The 27,942-nt window shown below is 37.8% G+C and overlaps 1 protein-coding gene across 1 annotated transcript; it reads left to right on the top strand.

Annotated features, from left to right (window-relative positions):
* Positions 1 to 27,942, top strand: ZNF157 (zinc finger protein 157). Its single transcript, XM_082609938.1, has 5 exons — positions 1 to 138; positions 1,786 to 1,993; positions 24,844 to 24,970; positions 25,264 to 25,359; positions 26,295 to 27,942. The coding sequence occupies exons 2-5, from the start codon at positions 1,922 to 1,924 to the stop codon at positions 27,311 to 27,313; spliced, it is 1,314 nt and encodes a 437-aa protein (XP_082466064.1). The 5' UTR covers positions 1 to 138; positions 1,786 to 1,921; the 3' UTR covers positions 27,314 to 27,942.

Here is a 27,942-nt window from a genome sequence, read left to right on the forward strand (position 1 = left end):
CAGCCCCAGAAGGGGCAGGTTCAGAGGTGAGGACAGGAAACGGAAGTGGCCCTCAGAGGCTGTTTAAGTCTTGTTGGCGCGCGGCACTAAAGCGAGTGCACGAGGGTTTGTGGCGTGACAGTCATCAGTGATTTTGAGGTGATGGCTTTGTTGGCATTTGGGAATGGCAGTTTGTGGGGTCAGTTGGTGGGGAATTAAAGAGTCTGGTGAATGGGAGTGTATGCGGGTCAGGGAGGGATGGAGGCTTCTGAGGTAGTCAGTTTTTAGATTCCTTGCTGCATTTTGTTGTCAAGTCCTAATAGTGTGTGTGCGTTTAGATTTTTTTCCTCAGTCTCCCCAGGGATTTGCTAATTTTATTAGCCTTTCCAAACAACCAACTTTTGGCTTTATTGATCCTCTCTGATGTACCTTTGTTTTCTCTTTCCCTAATTCCTGCTATCTGTGCTATTTTCTCTTTTATCTAACTTCTTAAATTGGTTGTTAATTCATTAATGTTCAGCCTTTCTTTGTTAAAAGGCATTTGAAAACATGAATTTCCCTTTAAGAGTCTCTTTAGTTGCGCTCCACAAAATGTTATATACACCATCTTATTATTGAGCTTTGTGTTTAATTTTTCTTTTTTATTTATTCTTTACATAACTATAATGTTTTGGGAGGGTTGACATTTTAATTAAATTTTTTATCCAGGGGTATGATATGTCTGTGTGACTATTTTATATTTGTCAATTTCTTTTACTTTTTAAATTTATAGGTGCAGCTCCTTAAAGAGTTTATTTTACATATTTTATATTTTTCTTGTTATCATTACTAATGGAGTTTTTTTCCGTTTTCATTTGGTCATTATTATACAGGGAAAAAACTATCTGCTCTTGTAATTTTATCTTGTATCCAGCCCCTTATCAAATTACCCTATGACTTATGGTAGAGTCTGGGGTAGGTTTTCTATGTATAAAATCATATCACTGGCAAAGAAAGCTACATTTTCATTTCTTTGCAGTATTTATTCTGATTATTTCATCTTCTATTGTGTGAGCTAGAGCCAGAAAAAACAATTTTGAGTTGTATCAGACATCCCTATCTTTTTACTAATTTTAATGGCAGTTGCTTCATCATTTTACTTTTTAGCATAGTATTTCAGGGATATATTTTGTAAATGATTTTCATGATATTTAAGTGATTTACTTCCTCCCTAATTTTAGTTTGAGTTTTTATTAGTAACGACTGCTGAATTGTGTCAAATGCTTTTTTGGTGTAAGTTAAAAGCAGCATGTTTCCTCCCCCCCTCTAATTTGTTGATTTAATAAATATTATTAACGTTGAATCATCTTCTGGAAGGAAGAGGCTCAGAGCTTCTCCGCAGAAGAATTTAAGAGGGATTTTTCACCCTAAAATGGTGAAATAATTAAAGTGGACAGAAGAGACCCCTTTCATTAAGATTACCAGGTTTCCAGGTTTTTTGCCTCCACAGTCACTCACCAGGACCCCGTGGACAAGTCCTTCCCCTGCCTACCCCATGGGGCTTCAGCACCATTCACTGCCTCACTTCCACCTTCTCCCCAAACCCAGATCTGCCATGAACCTGGAATTGAGGGATGAGCTGGTTGGGTAAAGTGTGAAGCACCCCCTGTGGAGCCACCCAAGAGTAGCGGACTCTTGAGTTCATTAATTTGACTCCAAATATCATGATTGTTTCCACAATCTACCCTCACTAATACTCAGAGTGGGAGTTGCTGAACTTTGTGGGGCGAATGTGGAATGATGATGACATGGATACTGTCCTTTTAGGATTTGTTGGTGTCTCTGTGGAGCTGTTGAACTTTCCGCATATTGGAGGCTGCAGGATCTTCCATTTATTCTGACTGCAGCCCACGTACAAAGGCCTCTCCAGCTTTGGAAGGTGGGCTGGTACTCAAGAGTCAACATGCCAGCTAATGGGAAATCACCCCAGAGGTTTCCTGCCCTGGTTCCAGGACAACCTGGCAGATCATTTGAGGTAAGTAAGAGGAGCCTATTTTTTCCCATTTTTTTATTAAAAAAATTTTTTTAGACAAAAATTTTTATTTTTTAGACAAATTTTGATTTTGAGATAATTGTAGATTCAAATGCAATGTACTGATGTACTGTTTACCCAGTTTCCCCCATCATAGCATCTTGCAAAATCTTGGTATTGATACAGTATCACAACCAGGATATTAACATACAGAACATTTCCTTTACCACAAGGATCTCTCATATTGCCCTTTAATAGTCACACCCACTTCCCTCCTCCCCCTCTCCCTTCTTAACCCCTGGCAACCAATAATCTGTGCTCCAGTTCTATAATTTTGTTATTTCAAGAGTGTTATATATGTGGACTCATACAGTATGTAATCTTTTGGGACTGGCTTTTTTTACTCAGCATAATTCTCTGGAGATTCATCCAGATTGTTGCATATATGAATAGTTTGTTCCTTTTTATTGCTGAATAGCACTCCATGGTATGGATTTACCACAGTTTGCTTAACCAGTCACTAGTTGAAGGACATCTTGGTTGTTTCCAGTTTTTGGCTGTTATGAATAAGGATGCTGTGATTGTGTAAGATTTTTGTATTGAAGGAATGCACGTGAGTGCAGTTGCTGGATTGTATGCTAAGAGCATTAAAACAATTAAGTGACCTAAGTTTTAGTAGTTCTAGATGTACAGAATAATTGAGATGGTAGTATTAGTGTGGTACATTTGTTACAATTAACCAATATTGATACATTATTATTTATTATAGTCAGCAGTTTACAGTAAGGTTCACTCTTTGTGTTACACATTCTATGTGTTTTGACAAATACATAGTGACATATATCCACCATTACAGTTCATACAGAACAGTTTCATCTGTGCTTTAGCTATTCATTCATCTTTCCTCTCCCCCTGCCTGAAACTCTGGCAACCACACTTTTTTACTGTCTCTATAGCTTTGCCGTTTCTAAAATGTCATATAGTTGGAATCATACAGTCTGTGGCCTTTTTAGATTGGCTTCTTTCACTCAGCAATTTGCATTCAAGTTTCCTCCATGTCTTTTCATGGCTTGATAGCTCATTTATTTTTATCACTGAATAATATTCCATTGTATGGATGTACCACAGTTTGCTTATCCATTCACCTATTGAAGGACACCTTGATTGTTTCCAGTGTGGGGTGATTATGAATAAAGCTGCTATAAACATGTATGTACAGGTTATGGTGTAGACATAAGTTTTCCATTCATTTGGGTAAATGACTAGGAGTGCAATTGTGGGTCATATGGTAAGACTTTGTAAGAAACTACCAAACTGTCTTCCACAGTTTTTCATCATTTTCATTCTCACCAGCAATGAATGAACATTCTTGTTGCTTCACATCTTTGCCAGGATTTGATACTGTCAGTTTTTTGGATTTTAACCGTTCTAATAAGTGTGTAGTGGTATCTTATTGTTGTTTTAATTTGAAATTCCATAATGAAAAATGATGTTGGATATGGTTTTACATGCTTATTTCCCATCCGTATATTTTCTTTGGTCAAGTGTCTATTCAGATCTTTTGCCCATTTTGTAATGGGGTTGTTTGTTTTCTTATTGTTGATGTTTAAGAGTTCTTTGCATATTTTATTTTATTATTTAAAAATTTTTTGAAAATATTTATTTATTTATTTATTTATTTATTTATTGGCTATGTTGGGTGGGTCTTAGTTGCGGCACGCGGGATCTTTCCTTGCAGTGCGTGGGTTCTCCGTTGGGGTGCATGGGCTTCCCTCTAGTTGTGGTGTGTGAACTCCAGAGCGCGTGGGCTCTGTAGTTGTGGCACACTGGATCCAGAGCGCGTGGGCTCAGTAGTTGCAGCACGTGGGCTTAGTTGCCCTGCAGCATGTGGGATCTTAGTTCCCTGACCAGGGATCAAACTGGTGTGCCCTGAATTGCAAGATGGATTCTTAACCACTGGACCACGGGGGAAGTCCCTCTTTGTATATTTTTAAATACAAGTCATTTTATCAGTTATGTGTTGTACAAGTATTTTCTCCTGTTCTGGGCTTGTCTCTTTATTCTCTTAACAGTGTCTTTCACAGAGCAGAATTTTAAAATTTTAATAAAGTCCAACTTGTCAGTTTTTCTTTCATGTAATGTACTTTTGGTGTTATATTTTAAAACACTGCCAAACCCAAAGTCACTTAGATTTTCTCCTGTCATTTGCAGAAGTTTTCTTTCTTTCTTTTTTTTTTTGGCCGCGCCGTGCAGCTTGCGGGATTTCAGTTCCCTGACCAAGGATTGAACCTGGGCCATAGTAGTGAAAGTCTGGAATCCTAACCACTAGGCCACTAGGGAACTCCCTATTTGCAGAAGTTTTATATTTTTGCATTTTGCCTATAAGTCTAAGATCCATTTAGAGTTAATTTTTGTGAAAGTTGTCAGGACTGTGTCTAGATATTTTCTTTTTGCATATGGATATCAAATTGTTTCAACACCATTTATTGAAAAGGCTGTCCTTTCTCCATTGAATCACTTTTGTTCCTTCGTCAAAGATCAGTTGTCTATATTTGTGTGGGTCTATTTTCTGGCTATTTGTTGCATTGATAAATTTGTCTATTTTTACCAATACCATACTTTTATTTATTTATTTATTTTTAAATTGAGGTATAATTGACTTACAATATTATATTAGTTTCAGATATACAACATAGTGATTCGATATTTGTATGTATTGTTAAATGATCACCATGATAAGTCTAGTTGACATCCATCACCATACATAGTTACAGAATTTTTTTTCTTGTGATGAGAACTTTTTTTTTTTTTTTTTTTTTTTTTTGCCGTACGCAGGCCTCTCACTGTTGTGGCCTCTCTCGTTGCGGAGCACAGGCTCCAGACGCGCAGGCTCAGTGGCCATGGCTCACGCGTCTAGCCGCTCTGCGGCATGTGGGATCCTCCCGGACCGGGGCACGAACCCGTGTCCCCTGCATCGGCAGGCGGACTCTCAACCACTGTGCCACCAGGGAAGCCCTGTGATGAGAACTTTTAAGATTTACTCTCTTAGCAGCTTTCAGATATGCAATATAATATTATTAACTATAGTCACCATGCCTGTACATTACATCCCCATGACTTATTTACTTTTTAACTGGAAGTTTGTACCTCTTGACTCCCTTCACCCATTTTACCCTCTCCTCTCGCCTCTGGCAACCGCCAATCTGTTCTCTATATCTATGAGTTTGTTTTTTTGTTTGGTTTGTTTTGTTTTAGATTCCACATATAAGTGAGATCATACAGTATTTGTCTTTCTCTGTCTGATTTATTTCACTTAGCCTAATGCCCTCAAGGTCCATCCAAGTTGTTGTAAACAGCAGGATGTCTTTCTTACTCATGGCTGAATAATATTCCATTGTGTATGTGTGTATAACTCTATCTCTATCTCTATCTATCTCACATTTTCTTTATCCGTTCATCCATTGGATGGACACTTAGGTTGCTTCCATATCTTGCCTATTGTAAATAATGCTGCAATGAATGTGGGAGTGCACATATCTTTTCAAGTTAGTATTTTCATTTTCTTCAGATAAATACTCAGAAGTGGAATTACTGGATCATATGGTAGTTTTATTTTTAATTTTTTGAGGAACTTCCATCCTGTTTTCCATAATGGCTGCACCAATTTGCATTCTCACCAACATTGCACAAGGATTCTCTTTTCTCTATATCCTCACCAATTGTTACTTATCATCCTTTTGATAATAGGCATTCTAACAGGTGTGAGGTGATAGCTCACTGTGGTTTTGATTTGCATTTCACTGATGATTAGTGATGTTGAGCATCTTTTCATGTACCTGTTGGCCATTGCTATGTCTTCTTTGGAGAAATGTCTATTCAGATCATCTGTCCATTTTTAAATTGGATTGTTTTTTGCTGTTGAGCTGTATGAGTTCTTATATATTTTGGATATTAACCCCTTGTCAGATATATAATTTGCAAATATTTTCTCCCATTCAGTAGGTTGCCTTTTAATTTTGTTGATGGTTTCCTTTGCTGTGCAGAAGCATTTTAGTTTGATGTAGTCCCACTTGTTTATTTTTGCTTTTATTGCCTTTGCTTTTGGAGTCAGATCCAAAAAAATCATTGCTAAGACTGATGTCAAGGAACTTACTGCCCATGATTTCTATGAGTTTTATGGTTTCAGGTCTTACATTCAACTCTTTAATTCATTTTGAGTTAATTTTCTATATGGTGTAAGATAGTAATCCAGTTTCATTTTTTGCATGTGGCTGTCCAGTTTTCCCAACACTATTTTTTGGAGATATTGTCCTTTTCCCATTGTATATTCTTGGATACTTTGTCATAAATTAATTGACCATATATGCATGGGTTTACCTCTGGGCTATTTATTCTGTCCTGTTGTTGTTTGCGTCTGTTTTTTTTGTGTGTGTGTGGTACGCAGGCCTCTCACTGTTGTGGCCTCTCCCATTGCGGAGCACAGGCTCCGGACGCGCAGGCTCAGCGGCCATGGCTCACGGGCCCAGCTGCTCTGCGGCATGTGGGATCTTCCTGGACCGGGGCACGAACCTGTGTCCCCTGCATCGGCAGGCGGACTCTCAGCCCCTGCGCCACCAGAGAAGCCCTGTGTCTGTTTTTATGCCAATACCATACTGGGTTTTTTTTCACTAAATTTATTTATTTTTATTTTTTTAATTGAAGTATAGTTGATTTAAAATGTTGTATTAGTTTCAGTGTACAGCACAATGATTCAGTTATATATATATATATATATATATATATATAATTTTTTAGATTCTTTTCCCTTATAGGTTATTACAAAATATTGAGTATAGTTCCCTGTGCTATACAGTAGGTCCTTGTTGGTTATCTATTTTATATAGATAGTAGTGTGTTTATGTTAATCCCAAACTCCTAATTTATCCCTTCCCCCTTTCCCCTTTGGTAAAGGGGAGGTAACCATAAGTTTGTTTTATGTGTCTGTGAGTCTGTTTCTGTTTTGTAAATAAGTTCATTTGTATCTGTCTTTTTTTGTTTTTTGGCTGCACCACCAGGCTTGTGGGATCTCAGTTCCCCCACGAGGGATTGAACCCTGGCCATGGCAGTGAAAGTGCTGAATCCTAACCACTAGGCCACCAGGGAGCTCCCTGTATCTTTTTTTAGATTCCACATATAAGTGATATCATATGATATTTGTCTTTGTCTGGCTTACTTTACTTAGTATGGTAATCTCCAGGTCCATCTATGTTGCTGCAAATGGCATTATCTGATTCTTTTTTATGGCTGAGTAATATTCCATTGTATATATATACCACATCTTCTTTATCCATTCTTCTGTCAATGGACATTTATGTTGCTTCCATGTCTTGGCTATTGTAAATAGTGCTGCAGTGAACATTGGGGTGCATGTAACTTTTTGAGTTATAGTTTTCTCCCATACTGTTTTGATTACTGTAGCTTTGTAATATATAGTTGACCTTTGAACAACACAGGTTTGAACTGTGTGGATCCACTTATATGTGGATTATTTTCAATAGTAAATACTACAGTACTCTACGACCTACAGTTGGTTGAATCTGTGGATACAGAGAAACTGGGGATAAGGAGGAACCAAGTATATGGTGGGCCAACTATAAGTTATACATGGACTTTCAACTATGCAGAGGGTCAATGCCCCAATCCCGCATTGTTCAAGGGTTTTAAATCAGATAGTGTAATGCCTCCAGCTTTGTTCTTCTTTCTCAAGATTGCTAGCGTGTTGCAGTATTTAACTTACTACAAGAAGTGAACTTACTGCAAATAAGTAAACAACAATTTAACTTACTGCAACTTTTAGTTTTGTTAGGTTTATACTTAAGTGTTTCATACTTCTGAGTAATTATCAATGGTTTCATATTTTTTATTTTGGAGTCCATGTTTTCATTGCTAACATATAGAAAAACACTTGGTTTTTGTATGTTTTTCTATGCTTTCTATGACCTTTTCATCTGGAAATAGGGACAGTTTAATTTCTTGCCTTTTATTCTGTATGCCTTTCATTTCCATTTCTTGCCTTATTGTAATGGTTAGAACTTCCAGCACTATGTTGAATAAGAGTCATGAGAATAGACATCCTTGCCTTGCTCTTGGTCTTCAGTCTTTTATCATGAAGTATAATGTTAGTTGTAGTTTTGTTTTATATGCTGTTTATCAAATTGAGGGTGTTCCTCTGTATTTCTCTTTCTATTCTGGTTTTTGCAGGAATGAGTGTTGGATTTCTTCAAGTGCTTTTTCTATATTGATTGATACAATCATGTGATTTTAAAAATCCTGTTAACATGGTAGACTATATGGATTGATTTTTGAATATTGAACCTGCCTTGCATCCCTGGAATAAACCCTAATTGGTCAATATATATAATTCCTTTAATATATTAATGAATTATAGTTGCTAATATTTTGTCAAGAAATTTTGCCTCTATATTCATGAGTGATATTGGTGTGTAGTTTTCTTTTTTATACTATATTCATCCAGTTTTGTAATCAGGGAATGTGTTAGTTTCATGTGGTTGCTGCAACAAATTACCACAAACTTGGTGGCTTAAAATAGTAGAAATTTATTCTCTCATAGTTCTAAAGGCCAGATATCCAAAATAAACATCACTGGGCCAAAATCAAGGTGTTGACAGGGCTTTACTCCCTGCAGAGGCTCTGGGGGTGAATCTGTTTCTTGCCTCTTCCAGCTTTTGGGGGCTGCAGCTATTCCTTGGATTGTGACTTCATCCCTTCATTCTTCATGGCCAGCATCTTCAAATATCTCTCTACTGTCTTCACATCACTGCCTCTGTGTGTGTCAAATCTTCTTTTGCCTCCTTCTTGTAAGGATACATGTGATCACATTTAGAACCCACCTGGGTAGTACAAGATACTCTCCTTATCGGAAGATCCTTAATCACATCTGCAAAGACCTTTTTACTTTTGCCATGTAAGGTGATATTCATAGATTCCAAGGATTAGGATGTGGATATCTTTTGGGGGCCCCTTTTCACCTATCCTAGGAAAATACTAGCTTCATAGAATGAGTTTGAAAGAATTACCTCCTCTTCTGTTTCCTGTAGGAGATTATGTAATTGTGTTAATTCTTCGTTAAAAGTTTGGTAAAATTCTCCAGGGAAACCATCTGGCCAGAGATATCTTTTTTTGGGTGAGTTTTATTTTTTATTTTAAAAAACTTTTATTGGAGTATAGCTGATTTAAAATGTGTTAGTTTCTGCTGTACAGCAAAGTGAATCAGTTATACATATATCCATTCTTTTTAGATTCTTTTATGAGTTTTAAATTATGGATGAATTTTCCTTAATAGTACAGGGCCACTTAAATTATCTATTTCATATTGGATCACTTGTGGTCGTTTGTGTTTTTTGAAGAATTGGTTCATTTCATCTAAGTTATAAGTGTAGAATTGTTCATAGTAATTTCTCTTTTGATGTCTGCTGGGTCTGTAGTGATATTCTTTGTTTCATTCCTGATATTGGTAATTTGTGTCCTCTCTCTTTTTTTCGTCAGTCTTACTAAAAGTTTATCAATTTTATTGATATTTTCAAAGAACCAACTCTTTGTTTAATTGATTTTTATCTATTGTTTTTCTGTTCAGCTTCATTAATTTCTCTTCTTTTCTATTATTGTCTTCCCTCTGTGTGCTCTGTGTTTATTTTGGTCTTTTTTGCTTTATTTTTAAATTGAAATATAATTGGCATATAACATTATGTAAGTTTAAAGTGACAATGTGTTGGGAGTTCCCTAGAGGGAACTAGTGGGAACTAGTGGTTCGGATTCCAGGCTTTCACTGCTACAGCCTGGGTTCAATCTGTGATGGGGGAGCTGAGATCCTGCAAGCTGTCCTGTGCAGCCAAAAAAAAAAAACAAGTGACAATGTGTTGACTTGATACATTTACATACTGCAATATGATTACCCCGTAGCATTAGCAAACACCTCAATCACATCACATAATTATCATTTCTTTTTCGTGGCAGTAACAGTTAAGATCTAGTCTCTTAGCAACTTTGTATAATACAGTATTGTTGACTGTGATCACTATTCTGTGCATTAGCTCTCTTGGACTTATTTATCTACTAGTTCCAAGTTTGTACTCTTAACTTATCCTCAATATGGTCTTTTTTTCTAGGTTTTTGGTATGGGACCTTAAATCTTTGATTTGAGACTTTCCTCTTTCAAATGTATGCATTTAGTGCTGTATATTTTCCTCTCAGCAATGCTTTAGATGTGTTCCACAAATTGTAAATATGTATTTTTTTCATTTTCATTCAGTTCATTGTATTTTTTGGATTTCCTTTGAGACTTTCTCTTTGAACCATGGATTATTTACTTTTTTTTTTTTTTTTGCGGTATGTGGGCCTCTCACTGTTGTGGCCTCTCCCATTGCGGAGCACAGGCTCTGGATGCGCAGGCTCAGCGGCCATGGCTCACGGGCCTAGCCGCTCCACGGCATGTGGGATCTTCCTGGACCAGGGCACAAACTCGTGTCCCCTGCATCGGCAGGCAGACTCTCAACCACTGTGCCACCAGGGAAGCCCTACCATGGATTATTTAGAAGTGTGTTGTTTCATTTCTAAGTGTATGGAAATTTTCTTGTTATCTTTCTGTTATTGATTTCTAGTTTGATTCCAGTGTAGTCAGAAAAAATACCTTGTATAATTTCAATTCTTCTAAAACTGTTGGGGTTTGTTTTACTGCCCAAGATATGCTATATGTTCCATGGACACTTGAAAGGAGTGTGTATTCTGCTGTTGTTGGGTGGTGTGTTCTGTAAGTGTCAGTTAGATCCTGTTGGGTCATTGTGTTGTTGAGAATGCTCATTTTCTGTTTAGCTGTTCTGTAAATTGTTGAGAGAAGGGGTGTTGGAGTTTCCAACTATAACTTGTCTACTTCTCCTTTTAGTTTTATCAGCTTTTGCTTCTGTGTTTGCTGCATACACATTTAGAATTGCTTTGTTTTTCTTGATGGATTGACTTTTTATCATTATATATCTCTCTCTGTGTCTGGTAATTTTTTTTCCAAATTCTAGTTTATCTGATATTAATATAGCTACTCATGCTTCTAGCTTTATTGAGGTATAGTGGACAATACTTCTGCTTTCTTTTAATTAATGTTTGCATGATATCTCTTTTTCCATACTTTTTCCTTCAACCTGCCTATATTGCTATATTTGAAGTGACTTTCTTTTAGATACTGTACAGTTGAGTCATGTTTTTAATCCTTTCTATGAGTCTCTGTCTTTTACTTGGTGTAGTTAGACCATTCACATTTAATGAAATTAATGATATGTTAGGCCTACATTTACTATTTTTCTTTTCTGTTTGTTCTCTCTGCTTTGTTTTCTATTTTATTTTTCCCTGTCTTCCTATCAGTTTCTTGAGCATATTTTAGAATTCCGTTTTGATTTACATATAGTGTTTTTGAGTGTATTTCTTTGTATAGCTCATTTAATGGTTGCTCTAGATATTACATTATATACACATAACTTATCATTGTCTATTGCTATCATCATTTTGCCAGTTGAGTGAAATGTAGAAACCTTGCCTCCCTTTAATCCCCTTTGCAGTTTCCTGTTTATCATTGTCTTAAATATCTTGTCTATATACATTTAGAACCAGATCAAACAGTGTTAAATTTTTTTCCTTTAATTGTCAAACGTTAATTTAAAAACTCCAGAGGGGAAGGAAAGTCTATTGCACTTACCCACATTTTCATTTACTGTATTCTTTCTTATTTTGTGGTGTTCCAAGATTCTTTATTTTATCTTTCGTTTTCTGTTTAGGGAATTTCCTTTAGCCGTTCTTTGAAGGTAAGTCTGGTGGTGACAAATTCTATTAGTTTTCCTTCATCTGAGAATGTCTTTATTTCTCCTTCATTCCTGAAGGATATTTTCATTAGATATAGGATTCTGTCTTGACAGTTCTTTACTTTCAGCACTTGAAAAATGTTATGCTACCTCCTATGGCATCTGTGGTTTCTGATGTGAAATCTGCTGTCATTCACATTGTTTGTAAGGTGTTGTTTCTCTCTCATGGCTTTCAGTGCATATATTTTATTTTATTTTTATTTTTTTAAAGATTGATTTATTATTTTATTTATTTATTTTTGGCTGTGTTGGGTTTTAGTTGCAGCACGTGGGATCTTCATTGAGGCAAGTGGGATCTTTTGTTGCGGTGCGGAGGCTCTTCGTTGTGGTGCGTGGGCTTCTCTCTAGCTGTGGTGTGCAGGTTTTCTCTTCCCTAGTTGTGGCACACAGGCTTCAGGTGCATGGGCCCTGTAGTTGTGGTGCACCGGTTCCAGAGCACATGGGCCCTGTAGTTTGTGGCATGCAGGCTCTAGCTGAGATGCACGAGCTCAGTAGTTGTGGCATGCGGGCTTAGTTGCCCCATGGCATGTGGGATCTTAGTTTGCTGACTAAGGATTGAACCTACGTTCCCTGCATTGCAAGGTGGATTCTTTACCACTGGACCACCAGGGAAGTCCCTCAGTACATATATTTTAATCTTTAGTTTTCAGGAGTTTAAGGGTGTGTCTTGGTGTGGATTTCTTTGGTTTTATCCTATTTGGGGTTTGCTCTGTTTCTTGAATCTGTAAATTTATGTCTTTTGCCAAATTGGGACGTTTTCAGCCATTATTTCTTTGTGTACTTTTTAAGCCCCATCCTCTTTCTCCTTTCCTTTTTGTGTTCTGATAACATGAATGTTGGTTCTTTTGCTATAGTACCACAGGTCCCTGAGGCAGTATTTTTCCAGTCAATTTTGTCTGGGTAATTTCTATTCTTCTGTGTTCCATTTCACTGAGTCTTTCCTCTGTCCCCTCTGTTCTGTTGTTGAGGCCATGCACTGAGGTTTTTTGTGTGTTTTTTTTTGTTTGTTTTTTATTTATTTTTTGGCTGTGTTGGGTCTTCGTTGCTATGTGTGGGCTTTCTCTAGTTGTGGCGAGTGGGGGCTACTCTTCGTTGCTGTGCGAGGGCTTCTCATTGCAGTGGCTTCTCTTGCTGCAGAGCACAGGCTCTAGGCACACAGGCTTCAGTAGTTGTGGCATGCGGGCCTTAGTAGTTGTGGCTCGCGGGCTCTAGAGTGCAGGCTCAGTAGTTGTGGTGCATGGGCTTAGTTGCTCCGTGGCGTGTGGGATCTTCCTGGACCAGGGCTCGAACCCATGTCACCTGCATTGGCAGGGGGATTCTTAACCATTGCACCACCAGGGAAGCCCCCACCCATTGAGTTTTTAATTTTAGTTATTGTGTTTTTTAGGTCTAAAATTTCCATTTGGGTCTTTTTTATATCTTCTATTTTTTTCCTGAGACATGCTCACTGAAGCGTTTTTGTGATGACTGATTCAAAATCTTTGCTGGATAATTATCTCTGTTATGTCAGTCTTGATACCTATTGATTTTTTTTCATTTAGTTTGAGATTTTTCTGGTTCTTGATATGAGTGATTGTCAATTGAAACCTAGGCATTTTTGGTATTATGCTATGAGAATCTTGTTCTTATTTAAACCTGTTTTAGCTGGCTTCCTCTGACTTCACTCCAGCTGGGGAAGAGAGGGCGTCACCTCATCAGTGCCAAGTGGCACTATATAAATATATATATATACACACACACACACACACACACACACACACACACACACCACATCTTCTTTATCCATTCATCTGTTGATGGATACAGGATGCTTCTGTGTCTTGACTATTGTAAATAGTGCTGCTATGAACATTAGGGTGCGTGTATTTTTTTGAATTAGAACTTTGTTTTGTATATGGTGTTCAGAGTTTTTAGTCATACTTAGCAGGAGGAATGGGGAAAAGTATATTTACTCTATTTTCCCAGAAGCAGAAATCAGCCTACTTCTTAAGAGAGAAAAAAAACACAGAGCTCATTTCCAGTTCAGATTAAAATTACAGAACTTTTACTTCTTTGCTATTATACTTACATATCTTTTTTTGCTGGAGGTGTTATAATGACATTAACACAATTACTTTCTTGGTTTATCCTATAATATAACAAATAATGGCAAATGAAGTAAAACTAATAAGAATGGTTGCCTTTTCTAAAAAAAGGAAACATTGGGAGTGTTAGATAAATATTTTTCCATGTCCAGAAATAATTTTCTACCTAATTTTAGTGGTTACATAGCACTCCATCCTTTGAGCACTTGCAATGGTGGTAAGTTTTCATTATAATTTACAATTTGATGGTGAAACTCCTCGATTTGTTTCTTTACGTACATCCATGATTGTTTGTTAAAGATATTTTTTTGGAAATTGAATGTTTGTGTCACAGGAGAGGGTTCACTAAATTGTAAGGAATTCAGTGGATGACAGTGAAAAATCTTCCTCTTCACACTAAACAGTAATACTATTTGGAGGCTGATGATTCTGGGCAACTTTTTCCTGATCAGTGCTCTACCCGTCTCCAGCTCTTCCTTACCAGATCTTCCAAAAAGGAGTTAGAGATGGCCACATCTCCAGCCAGTTTTTATTTGTTCATTTATTTACTTATTACTTTTGTTTTCCTGTGGTTTTTAGGGAGCTTCTAAGTATAAATAGACAAATATTAGAATAAAAGGAAGGGAAATAAAAAGAAGAAGATATCAAAACAAGTTTTAGAATGTAGGCATGTTGGTCAACAATCCTACACAATTAGAAACTTTGACGTCTAGATTTATCTCTGATATTCTGGGATGACATAACAGAGTTAGAAGTCCAATGAAACACATGAATTTCAATGCCCCCACAGAGAAATCGATAATTCCTCTATAGTAAAGATTTCCTGATACTTGAGAGTTAAGAAATCTTTTGATGGATCTTCATATGGATGATGGAAACAGTATCTTCAATTACAACTTTGTCATAAATGCTATTACAGGACTCCTATGGCTCTTTCTCTTTTTGAAAATATTTTTTTCATTCAGTGTTTAAGTAAGATTAAAACCTATAAGATTTTGCTTATAGTTAATGAGTGATAAGAGAAAGGGTGAACATTAATTATCCTCTGATTGGGTAATTAAAATGCATCTGACCCAAAGTCAAGTTACTCAGTGATAGACCAGTTACTTTGTGTGGGCTTAAGAGTTTTTGACCAAAATACTTCTAAACAAAACATGCCATCTGAGAGCATAGGGAGACTGGGTACATAAAATACTACATAAGAAAGTTGATGGAAGGTAGTTGTGTCAGACCTTTAGATTCTTTTTTTTTTAATTGAAGTATAGTTGATATACAATGTTGTGTTAGTTTCTGGTGTACAGCAAAGTGATTTGGTTATACATATATATATATATATATATATATGCTTTTTCATTATAGGTTACTACAAGATATTGAATATAGTTCCCTTTGCTATACAGTAGGACCTTATTTATCTATTTTATATATAAGACCTTTAGATTCTTTAGGCTTCTAACAGTTGGTTGCCATATGCAGGGACTTTGCAACCAGTTCGTAGTTATTTTCTCTCTTGACTTTTCTGAGTTAGACAGTTTTAACCCACACCCACTAAGCAGGATTAAAGAGACACTTTAAAATAAAGATTAGTTGGAAAACATAAAGCAATCCTACATCCCAGTAGAATTTTAGTTGAATTAAATTGTAAGAGAAATGCAATGATTATTGCACGTATTGTTCTAGTCTCACTACACCTGTTGAGTAGAATTTGTATTCCAAGTGCTTTCATCTTCGCCATCATTGAGTCCTTAATCTGTCTCCCTTCCTTTTTGAAGTCTTCCCCATGCTTTTCCGACACTCCTTTCTGGCTGGTTCTCTTTTTTTCTGAGTTGCTAGATGGTGCACAATTTGAGAGTTCTGATGATGTTATTATCAAAGAAGTCTGTGCAGGAGGAGCATTACCAAATAAGAAATTGCTAATCAATGTCCAGATGACGTGGCATGGATAAAGTACCATCCCCAACAGTGTCCAAATGTCTCCACTGGAAGAGTGCACCATGGATGTAGTTGGTCTTTCTGCCTGTGCAGTAAACTGCCATGCTTTTTCTCAAGGAGCATCCAGAGGGAACTGATTTATAAAAGAAGAACCATCAAGAAGACAGAATTGGGGCTTCCCTGGTGGCGCAGTGGTTGAGAGTCCGCCTGCCGATGCAGGGGACACGGGTTTGTGCCCCGGTCCAGGAAGATCCCACATGCCACAGAGCAGCTGGGCCTGTGAGCCATGGCCGCTGAGCCTGCGCTTCTGGAGCCTGTGCTCCCCGGAGAGCACAACTGGAGAGGCCACAACAATGAGAGGCCCGCTTACTGCAAAAAAAAAAGAAGACAGAATTGAATTATTGCAACAATGTTTCTTTCTCTAGCATAAGATTCCCTCTTGAATTCCACTTTTGCCTGTTGTCAGCAACATTCCGTTCATGATGCCCAAAGATATCAAGAGAGCTACCGCTTTTTGCGATTCAGACATAGCTTACTTTTTTTTCAGGCCCTTATATGAATATGGCCTTCTTTTGGGTCATTTTATAGAGAGGAGCTAGCAATGTTTGCAGATGTGGACCATGTATCCTGCAAAATCCATGTAATCCGATCATGGGCTGTGTTTCTTCTTAGTACCAAAGGTAGGCAACAACACTTCATTTTTTGTTGCCTGTGGAATGTCATGTGTGGCTCCTGCCAAAGGTATTCCTAAGAATTTCACCATTTGAGTGGGCCCTTAGATTCTTGTTGGATTTATCAACTAGCTTCTGTTGATCATATGTGTCACTATTGCATTTAAGTCAGTCCTGGCTCGATCTTCAGTTTCCAATATTATGATATCATCAATGTAGTATATTATTATACTTGGGACCTGCATTAAGTCTAAATCCCTTCTAACCAAATTATGACAGTTGAATTATGACAGCTGCTGAATTCAAATAACATTTTGACAGTACAGTAAATGTAAATTAGGATCCTTCCCACATGAAAGTAAACTGTAGTTGACTCTTCCTATATTGAGATAGGGAAAAAAGCATTTGCAGGATCAGTCACTGAGAACCAGTCTCCTTTAGCTTCCTGTATTTTTCCACTGTTGAAACCATATCAGGAAGTACTGATGCTATTAGGTGATACTAATTTATTTAAGCCTTGATGATCTGCTGTTAGTCTCCCTGAGCCATCCACCTTTTTCATGGGCCACTCAGGGCTATTCTAAGAGAATTTGTTGGACCAGCACTCCAGCTTCTAACATGTCATTAATTAAAATGATAACTTTTTTTGTCCACCACATTTTCTACACTGCTTCAAAATAACAACTTGTATGAGCTTGGGCAATTATAAAGATTCTCATTTATCATGTGCAATTAATACTGGCCAAGGGATGAACTTATATTCCTCTTGTTTTACAATACTACATAGGAGAAGTATTCCCCAGTCAGACATAAATATCCATCTCAGGAATACATTTAGGTGAAGGAGGTGCACTTCACATAAAGTCTATTCAAATATTCCCATTTTCATGCAGATTTTCACCTTAATTCCATCAACTGTTGCATCCCTATATCCTTTTAATCTAACTGTGACCCCTGTTAGGACTTGACCAACAGATTTTGGAATCACAGTGCATTATTCTTCCATGTCAAAGAGTCCCAGAAAACTTTCTGCTCTGCCCTCTGGCCATTTACCCACATATGTGTACATGGCCTAAGATAAACCTTGAGTCCATACTGATAATAAATGTATGAACGAGGGAGAAAGGAAAGCTCTTTCTTAAGGTCTAGTGGCAACTAGTAATGTGGAAAGAATGATGGAGTTAGAAAAATAACCTTTTGCAACCATTCTAGTTAGTAATAATTAAGCCAAGCAAGAATCACTGATGGATGCCAAAGCTATTGGATGAAAGTTTAATGAGGAACAACACATGTACATAGTTTCAAGGTATGTTCCTACACATTGCTCATTAATTACATAGGGAAAATTGGTAACTTTACAGTGGAGAAAACTCACGGACACTACCTTAACTAAATGATCAGAAACATAAAAATTTTAATTTGAAGAGTCCTCATAATCTCATCTTCTGGAGATAACCAGTCTTAACAGTTCAGTAAATATCCCTCAGGAATTCTGAAGTTTTTCTGGATATGACTGTCTGATTGATTGTTCCAGAGACATTTGTTGAGAAGAGTATCCTTTCCCCACTGAATATTCTTTTTTTTTTTTAACATCTTTATTGGAGTGTAATTGCTTTACAATGTTGTGTTAGTTTCTTCTGTATAACAAAGTGAATCAGCAATACGTATACATATATCCCCATATCTTCTCCCTCTTGCGTCTCCCTCCCACCCTCCCTATCCCACCCCTCTAGGTGGTCACAAAGCACCGAGCTGATCTCCTTGTGCTATGCGTCTGCTTCCCACTAGCTATCTATTTTACATTTGGTAGTGTGTATATGTCAATGCTGCTCTCTCACTTGATCCCACCTTGCCCTTCCCCCTCCCCGTGTCCTCAAGTCTATTCTCTACGCCTCTGTCTTTATTCCTGTCCTGCCCTACGTTCATCAGAACCATTTATTTTTTTTTAGATTTCATATATATGTGTTAACATACGGTATTTGTTTTTCTCTTTCTGACTTACTTCACTCTGTATGACAGACTTTAGGTCCATCCACCTCCCTACAAATAACTCAATTTCGTTTCTTTTTTTTTCAATTTCATTTCCTTTTATGGCTGAGTCATATTCCATTGTATATATGTGCCACATCTTTATCCATTCATCTGTTGATGGACACTTAGGCTGCTTCCATGTCCTGGCTATTGTAAATAGTGCTGCTATGAACACTGTGGTACATGACTCTTTTTGAATTATGGTTTTCTCAGGGTATATGCCCAGTAGTGGGATTGCTGGGTCGAATGCTAGTTCTATTTTTAGTTTTTTAAGGAACCTCCATAGTGGCTGTATCCATTTACATTCCCACAAACAGTGCAAGAGAGTTCCCTTTTCTCCACACCCTCTCCAGCATTTATTGTTTGTAGATCTTTTGATGATGGCCATTCTGACTGGTGTGAGGTGATACCTCATTGTAGTTTTGATTTGCATTTCTCTAATGATTAGTGATGCTGCGCATCCTTTCATGTGTTTGTTGGCCATCTGTGTGTCTTCTTTGGAAAAATGTCTATTTAGGTCTTCTGTCCATTTTTGGATTGGGTTGTTTGTTTTTTTGATATTGAGCTGCATGAGCTGTTTGTATATTTTGGAGATTAATCCTTTGTCAGTTGCTTCGTTTGCAAATATTTTCTCCCATTCTGAGGGTTGTCTTTTCATCTTGTTTATGGTTTCCTTTGCTGTGCAAAAGCTTTGAAGTTTCCTTAGGTCCCATTTGTTTATTTTTGTTTTTATTTCCATTTCTCTAGGAGGTCCCCACTGAATATTCTTGACACCTTTGTCAGACATCAGTTGGTCATATATGTGTGAATCTATTTCTAAACTCTATTTTGTCTCATGGATATCTTTTTAAAAATTTTATTTATTTATTTTGGCTGCGCCAGCTCTTAGTTGTGGAACGTGGGATCTTCGTTCCGGCATGCGGGATCTTTGTTCCGGCATGCAGGATCTTTTTTTTTTTTTTTTTTTTTTAGTTGCGGCATGCAGACTTAGTTGTGGCATGCATGCGGGATCTAGTTCCCCGACCAGGAATTGAACCTGGGCCCCCTGCATTGGGAGCGTGGAGTCTTACCCACTGGACCCCCAGGGAAGTCCCTCTCATGTATATCTTTACAAAAATACTACACTGTTTTGAAAACTGTAGCTTTATAAGTCTTGAAATGAGGTAATGTAAGTCCTCTAACTTTTTTCTTCTTGTTCAGAATTGCTCTGGCTAATCTAAGTCTTGTGGTTTTATTTCTATATTAATTTTAGAATCAGCTTGTCCATTTTTAGGTCTTAAATTTCTTTATTGATTGTGATCAGTGTTGCTTGTAATATTTCGATTTTAAGGAACTTACCGAGATTGTTTTCTTTGTGCCCTAGTATATGACCAAGTTTTGTGAATGTTCCATGTACCCCTGAGAAAAAGTATATTCTGTATGATCTGGGTATAGTGTTTCTTTCTTTTGTTCTTTCCTTCTCTCTCCCTCTCTCCCTCCCTCCCTTTCTCTCTCTCTCTTTAAAAGTCTCCCATTAGAGAAAGCTTGTATTTCTTCTTGTACCTCTGTAGTTTTCAGCTTATGTAGGCTTTTGCTGTGTTACTTTGTGCATAGATATTTACAAATATCTTTATTGTTATATCTTCATTGTGAACGGGGCTTGTAACATTATGAAGTATCCTACTTTATCTTATATAATTCCTTTTGGAATTCCACTCTGTCTGGTATCAGGATTTCAATCCCTGGTTTTATATTGTTTTCATTTGGTAAATCTTTGCCCATCTTTTTAGGCAATCTTTAGCCTTTTTGAAAGACCATTTTAAGCATGTCTCTTGTATACAGCATTGTGTTGGGTTCTGCTTTACAAGGCAATGTGAAAACCTTTTTCTTTTAATAGATGAAGTAAGCCTATTCACATTTATTTGTATTACTGTTTGGTAATATAAATAATACAAATATGTTCTCAGTTCTCTCATTTTATCTTATGATGTAATTACTGTGTGTATTTGTTATATTTACTGTGTTTCTTTTTCTATTGAGTGTTTCCTCTAAACTTTTTTTGGTAGTTAGGAAGACTTGTATTTTTCTGCTGGTGGTTACCTTTGTGTTAATCCTTTTTATAGAACTCTTAGTCAACCCTTTTATCTTTCTTTTTATTTACATATTTATTTATAAAATTGTATATATTTAAGGTGTACAGCATGATGATTTCATATACATATACATAGTGAAATTATTCCTACAGTTAAGCTAGTTAACATATCATCTCCTTACGTAGTTACCATTTTTTGTGTGTGATGAGTGCGCCTGAAATTTACTCTCTTAGTATATTTCCATTGTTCAATACAGTGTTAAGTATAGTCATCATGCTTGTATATTAGATCTCTAGACTTTATTCATCCTACATAAATGTAACTTTATACTCTTTGACCAACATCTCTCCTCATTTCCCCCATACCCTTGGTAACCAACATTCTACTCTTTGCTTCTGAGTTTGACTTTTTAATTTTTTTTTTTAGATTCCACATATTAGTGAGATCATACAGTATTTGTCTTTCTGCCTGACTTATTTCACTTAGCATAATGTCCTCCAGGTTCATCCATGTTGTTGCAAATGGCAGGATTTCCTTCTTTCTCATGGCTGAATAGTACTCCACTCTATATATACCAGATCTTTTTTATCCATTCATCCACTGATGGACACTTAGGTTATTTCCATGTATTGGCTATTGCAAATAATGTTGCAATGAATATGGGAGTGCAGATACCTATTCGGGATAGTGATTTCATTTCCTTTGGATATATACCCAGAAGCAGGACCGCTGGATCATACAGTAGTTCTAGTTTTAATTACTTGAGTAATCTTCACATTGTTTTCCATAATGGCTTTACCAATTTACCTTTTTTAAATTAATCTTTTACCATCTAATTTGTCTCTCATATGTTACCTATACAGCAGTAAATGATCTTATTCAGTTTCCCCCTTTTTCTTTCTCTTCTCTTCCCATATTTTAGTTGTATTTTTTCTACTTTGTCAGAACACTTAATGTTTATACATTATCCTTCAACCCATGACCCCAGCCTTATTTTAGTCTTAGCTTTACCATTAAATATATGAAATGCTTACTGTCAGTCCTTTTGCCAGAATTTTCCCATTCATTGTTTTTGGTTGAAGCTCATTGTTTAGTATAGTGCTATCCAGTAACACTTCCTTCAGTGATGGGAATGTTCTGTATCTGTGCTGTCCAGTACTGTCCAGTACTGTAACCAGCCACATGTGGCTACTGAGCACTGGAAATGTGCCTAGTGTGACTGAGGAACTGAATTTTTAATTTTATTCCATTTTAATTCATCAAAATTTAAACTCAAATAGCCACATGTAGTTAGTGGCTACCGTACTAAACAGTGCAGCTCTAGCAAATTCCTTAGGAAGGGCACATATATTCTGGCCTATTCAAAACTTTTTCTGACGACCTTGATACTTGAAGGGTATCTTGGCTGGATATAATTTCCTTTATTTGTACTTTCTTTCCTTAAGTTTCTTGAATGTGCTGTTCTACTAGTGCCTTGCTTTCTATGTTGTTTTTGAGAAATTGATGCCGATCTAATTCTTTTGCCTGGAGGCCCTGAAGAATATTTTTCTTTGCCTGTAAATTCTAATAGTTTTAATTAGGATATATCTAAGAGTTGATTGTTCCAAGTCAATTTTCCTTGGTACCCAGTGGGTCCTTTGATTGTGTTGAGGTTTGTTTTATGATCCAGGATATGGTCTAGCTTGGTGAATATTCCATGTATACTTGAAGAAACAGTTAATCTCAGTTTTTGAGTGAAATGTTCTACAATTCATTGGATGATTGGTGGTGTTCAGTTTTTCTGTATCCTTGTTGATTTTCACTCATCACTAAGAGAGGTGATGAAAGTTGGCAGCCATATTTGTGGATTGTCCCATTTCTTCTTTCAGTTTTGCTTCATGTATTTTGAAGCTATATTGTTAGGGTGATCTCCCCCACACCCCTGTTCCCAGGGCTTCCCCATCTTGGTCCTCTAGCTGGACAGTTGGGGCTTTCATCTCCATCCTGGCACTCACTTTCTGCAACTAGGTTTGCCCTTGAGGCCAAGTGGTGAGAGGTTAGAAAAAAGGCAATGGGGATCCTTCCCATACTCTTCAGACCACTATTCCTCTGGCCAAAGAAGAGGATTCCTCTCCCTTAGAGTTTGAGGAGCCTGCTGCTGCAAGGTTACATCTTTGGCACTGGGATTTACTTTGGGACAGGACTGCATGAGAAAGAAAATAGGCTTTCTCTCATTTTCTCTGTCCCACAAGAGCCCCTCCCACCCCCTTTCAGTCTTCATGTCTTATTGGTGTACCTGCTGACTCTGTATTTGATGGCTCTCTCAAGTTCTGTGTTCTCTTAGCCACCCAGTTTATTCTTGTGGCTTCAGCTAGTGCTGAAATGCTACTGCCTCTCAATCCTTCGTCTATCCTAGCCTCCTCTCACAGATCCAGCATCATATATGCACCTTCCAGCTGGACGTCTCTATCAGTATGTGACATAAACACTCCAGCTCAGGTCCAAGATCTATCTCAATTTCCCCTTCTGCCAACCCACTGTCTTTCCTGTTTTGCTAATCTCAATATTGTAGCACCAGCCTCAACCCAGCTGTTCATGCTTTTATCCTGGGAGTAATATTCTCTCCCTTTCTCCTACTTGACAGTACTTCTGTATAACTTATAAATCTAACTATATTGTGGGAAGGTCAGAAAATATTTTGATCATATAAAGAGTCAAGTATTTTGGAGATTGATGATCTATAGAAAAAAAAAAGGTGAAAATCCCTCCACTGTCTGCCCCTGAATATCTCTATAGCTCTTTATCTCATCACAGCCCAAAGCACTGTTTTCCTGTCATACTGTGCTATTTGTAGTTCTCTAACTCACCATGTGTGTTTCATGTCTTCCTGCCTTTTCTCATACTACTGCTCCATATTTGTGAGGGAGATTATATTCTTGTTTAAGGATTCAAAGCTCTACCTCCCCAATAACACAAGTTGGAATCTTATTCCATCCCTTGTGAAAGCCCATTGCACCCTGTACACATGTCCAACATAGCTCCTGTAACATCTCATTGAACGTGTGTATTCACATATAGGCATACCTCCAAAATATTGGAGATTTGGTTCCAGACCACTGCAATAAAGAAAATATCGCAATAAAGCGAGACACACAAATTTTTTGGTTTCCCGGTGCATATAAAAGTTACATTGACATTATACTGTATTCTATTAAGTGTGCAATAACATTATGTTTAAAAAAACCAATGTACATACATTAATTTAAAAATACTTTGTTGCTTAAAAATGCTAACCATCATCTGACAATGCAGGGTTGCCACAAACCTTCAATTTGTAAAAAACGTGGTATCTGTGAAGCACAATAAAGTGAAGCGCAGTAAAACACGGCATGCCTGTGCAAGTCTCCTTATTGGGGTACGAGCTCCTTGAGAGCAGGTACTCTATCTTTGTTTCCCCAGCAATTGGGACAGGTCCAGGCACAGAGTGTTAACTCAGTAGTCAGTGGTCTTTTCTCCATGAATTGAAAAATTAATACACTACCAGGACTGTTCTGTGTTTTCTTCCCCCAAAGTATAGTATCAAGCAAGACAGGGTCAGGTTTCCAGTGCCAGATAAAAATTGTCACTTGCTGTCTGCCTCTACAAGAATGAAGTCACTAGCCACTGCAGTCACTGACCTTCAACATACCCTGAAAGGAGTTCAGGGTGGAGATCAGGAATGATGCCCTCTGTGCTCTGGGAAAAACTGGCAGAACAGGCCTTCAGATAGATATTTTCAGGAGAAAATTTTCTGAACTCAATTTCTTGCATCTTCTCATATCTAGCAAAGCACTAAAACCATTAACAGAGACATCTGCTCCTTCTGACTAGCAGCAACCTTCTACCAAGATGTGTGCTTAATTGCATGTACCCCCTTCACCAAAATCACATATATACTGACCTCCCCCCTCGCCTCGTCAGAACAGTTCCTCAGAGCTATCTGAGAGGCTGTCTCCTGAGCTATAGTCCTCATTTTGCCCCAAATAAAACTTAACTCACAACTCTCACATTGTGCTTTTTTTTTTCAGTTGACACCAGTGTAGCTTTTTCTAGTCAACTGTCAAAAGTGTTCTATTGAAAGAATTAGTTCCCACACATCTTTTCCATGTGTCCTATTCTGATCATTGCAGATTGTTGTTACAGGGGTCTGTGTCATTTGAAGATGTGGCTGTGGATTTTACCCGACAGGAGTGGTACAGACTGGACCCTGCCCAGAGGACCATGCACAAGGATGTGATGCTGGAGAACTACAGCAACCTGGCATCTGTGGGTGAGGATTATTGTCCATGTAACTCCTGGTAGCATGTGTTTCCTTTCTTGGTTGCTGTAACCTGGGCAGCCTTTGCAGAGTTCAGTGATACTTTAGTTCTAGATTCAAGGGGTCACAGATGATTTATCAGTTTGGGGCACCAGGAAGAGTGTGTGTGTTCTCACTTCCCCCAATGAAAGGTTTCAATGGGTGCCCTTCCTTGTGCAGCTCATGAAGATGCACTTTTCTCCTCCATCAGAGGCCCTAAAGCTCAGACAACTTGGCCCACGTCCTGTGCCATTTCCCATTAACAGGCCTCTGCGTGGCCAAACCGGAGATGATCTTCAAGTTGGAGCGAGGGGAAGAACTGTGGATATTAGAGGAGGAATCCTCAGGCCATGGTTACCCAGGTGAGTGAGCAAGAACTAGGCATATGGGAAATAGGGGAAATAATAGCTCAGGAATTCAGGTCAAAGATTAAGTTTGGGCAGTGTTTTTCAGGAATCTCTTTTCAGAGGCCCTTGCTCTTTGAAACTGACTGGAGGACAAAGGTCTATATGCTTTAGATACCTAAATCCTACATCCCAATATCATGCTCACACTTAAGTGCTCTCTCCTATTTTATCTCAATTTTTGTAGTCATTTACCACTCTTATCTTTCCCTGCCTGCCTCAGCTTAGACATTTATTCTTAGCTAGTCTGTTTCTCTTTTGTATTCTCAATTGCCTTCCTTCCCTCCATTGCCTTGGATGCCTTCTGTTGTCAAGCAATCATTCATACATTCATTTAGTCATCTACCAAATCTTAAATGAGGTCAACTATATGCTGGTCACATTCTAGGTGTGGGGATCCAGTAGTGAATAAAGTAATATCTCTGTTCTCCTGGAGCTTGCAGTCTAATGAGGGAAAGAGACCAGAAACAAACAAATACCTGGTGTTTGGTGGTGAAAAGAAAATCAATTCAAGATAAGAAGAATAGACAGTGATGGAGTTTGTGCTTTTGGGGAATGTGGTCAGAGAAGACTCTTTGGGGAAGTTAACATTAGTGCACCAACATCAGTGAAGTGAGAGAGACAGAGCCATGTGGAAATTTAGTATTCTGAGCAGAGAGAACAGTAAGTGCCAAGCCTAGTCTGAGCAATATATCATAGGAACAGCAAAGATGCTGGTGTGGCTTAATGGTGGGTGGTGAGAGTGTTAAGAGGTGATATCAGAGAGTTAGCTGGGGGCTAAGTTATGTAGAATTTTTGTAGGCTTTGTTAAGCATTTTAATTTTACACTGTGACAAGGGAAAGCCTATGTTGGGTTTTGAGTGAGAGTGATATGATCTGATCTGTTTTTAAAGGCTCTCTCTCACTGCTGTGTGCCAACAATTCTGTTGGGGGTAATGCCCTCAGTCATGATAATGACCTTCAGCATCAGAAGATTCAAACTTTGGATCAAACTGTTGAATATGGGAAAGCCTTCTACAAGAGAACAGCCTTTGTTGGACATAAAAGAACACACACAGGAGAGAAAAACTTTGAATGTCATGAATGTGGGAAAACTTACTGCAGGAAATCAAATCTTATTGAACATCTGAGAATACACACAGGCGAGAGACCCTATAAATGTGGTGAATGTGTAAAAACCTTTAGTGCAAGATCATACCTCATTGCTCATCAGAAAACTCACACAGGGGAGAAGCCCTTTGAATGTAATGAATGTGGAAAATCTTTTGGCAGGAAGTCACAACTCATTCTACATCGGAGAACACACACAGGAGAGAGACCCTATGAATGCACTGAGTGTGGGAAAACCTTTTCTGAGAAGGCAACCCTCATGATTCATCAGAGAACTCACACAGGGGAGAAACCCTATGAATGTGGTGAATGTGGGAAAACATTTCGCGTTAAGATATCCCTTACTCAACACCAGAGAACTCACACAGGGGAGAAACCCTATGAATGTGGTGATTGTGGGAAAAACTTTCGTGCAAAAAAATCCCTAAACCAACATCAAAGAATTCACACAGGCGAGAAACCCTATAAATGTGGTGAATGTGGGAAGTTCTTCAGAATGAAGATGACTCTCAATAATCACCAGAGAACTCATACAGGTGAAAAACCCTATCAGTGTAACGAATGTGGGAAATCTTTCAGGGTGCACTCATCTCTCGGAATACATCAGCGAATTCACACAGGAGAGAAACCTTATGAATGTAATAAATGCGGTAATGCCTTCTATGTCAAAGCACGCCTCATTGAACATCAGAGAATGCATTCAGGAGAGAAACCCTATGAATGTAGTGAATGTGGAAAAATCTTCAGTATGAAGAAATCCCTGTGTCAACATCGGAGAACTCACGTAGGAGAAACTTTATGAATGAAGTGAATGCAGAAATGCCTTCTATGTGCAAGTATGCCTCATTGACACAGGATAGAGACCCTTTGAATGTCAAGAATGTGGGAAAGCCTTCTGCCAGAAAGCACACCTCAGAGAACATCAGAGAGCTCACTTAGGCCAGCCCTTGCCTTGTACTATAGAGAAAGCTTCTCTAAGAAGATTCCCCTCACCATTTGACCAAGCCCTTTGGGCCATCTGATTACTGGTGCACACAGAGTGCACTTGTAACAATTTGGCTCTTACGTTGGTTTGAAAATTGTCCTGATCGCCTTAGGGAGTGGCTCATTGTTGTTTTCATTTCATTTGGATTTCCCTAATTAGTGGTGAGGTTGAACATTGGCTTACCTGTTGACTGGCCATTTGTTTTATTTCGTCTGTGCAATGACTGTTCATATCCTTTGCTCATTGTTTTCTAATGGGCTGTTTATCTTTTACTTCTTGGTTTAAATGTTGTTTTTCTTGTTTTTTTTAATATATGAAAATATAAAAATCCTTTTTCAGTCATGTGTGTTGCAAATATCTCCTCTCAGACTGTGACTGGTTCTTTAATTTTTTAAACTCTTTTCTTCTGCTGAGGTTTTATGTTTTCATATTATTGGTTTCAAGGT

This window comes from Mesoplodon mirus (genome assembly GCF_964341445.2).
Source record: "Mesoplodon mirus genome assembly, chromosome: X".
Lineage (NCBI taxonomy): Eukaryota > Metazoa > Chordata > Mammalia > Artiodactyla > Ziphiidae > Mesoplodon > Mesoplodon mirus.

Excerpts from the sequence above, each read along its gene's own strand:
- ZNF157 (XM_082609938.1), top strand. The coding sequence starts at position 1,922 with ATGCCAGCTAATGGGAAATCACCCCAGAGGTTTCCTGCCCTGGTTCCA. Across the intron at positions 24,971-25,263 it reads CAGCAACCTGGCATCTGTGG|GCCTCTGCGTGGCCAAACCG; the intron begins GTGAGGATTATT and ends TCCCATTAACAG. Across the intron at positions 25,360-26,294 it reads CTCAGGCCATGGTTACCCAG|GCTCTCTCTCACTGCTGTGT; the intron begins GTGAGTGAGCAA and ends CTGTTTTTAAAG.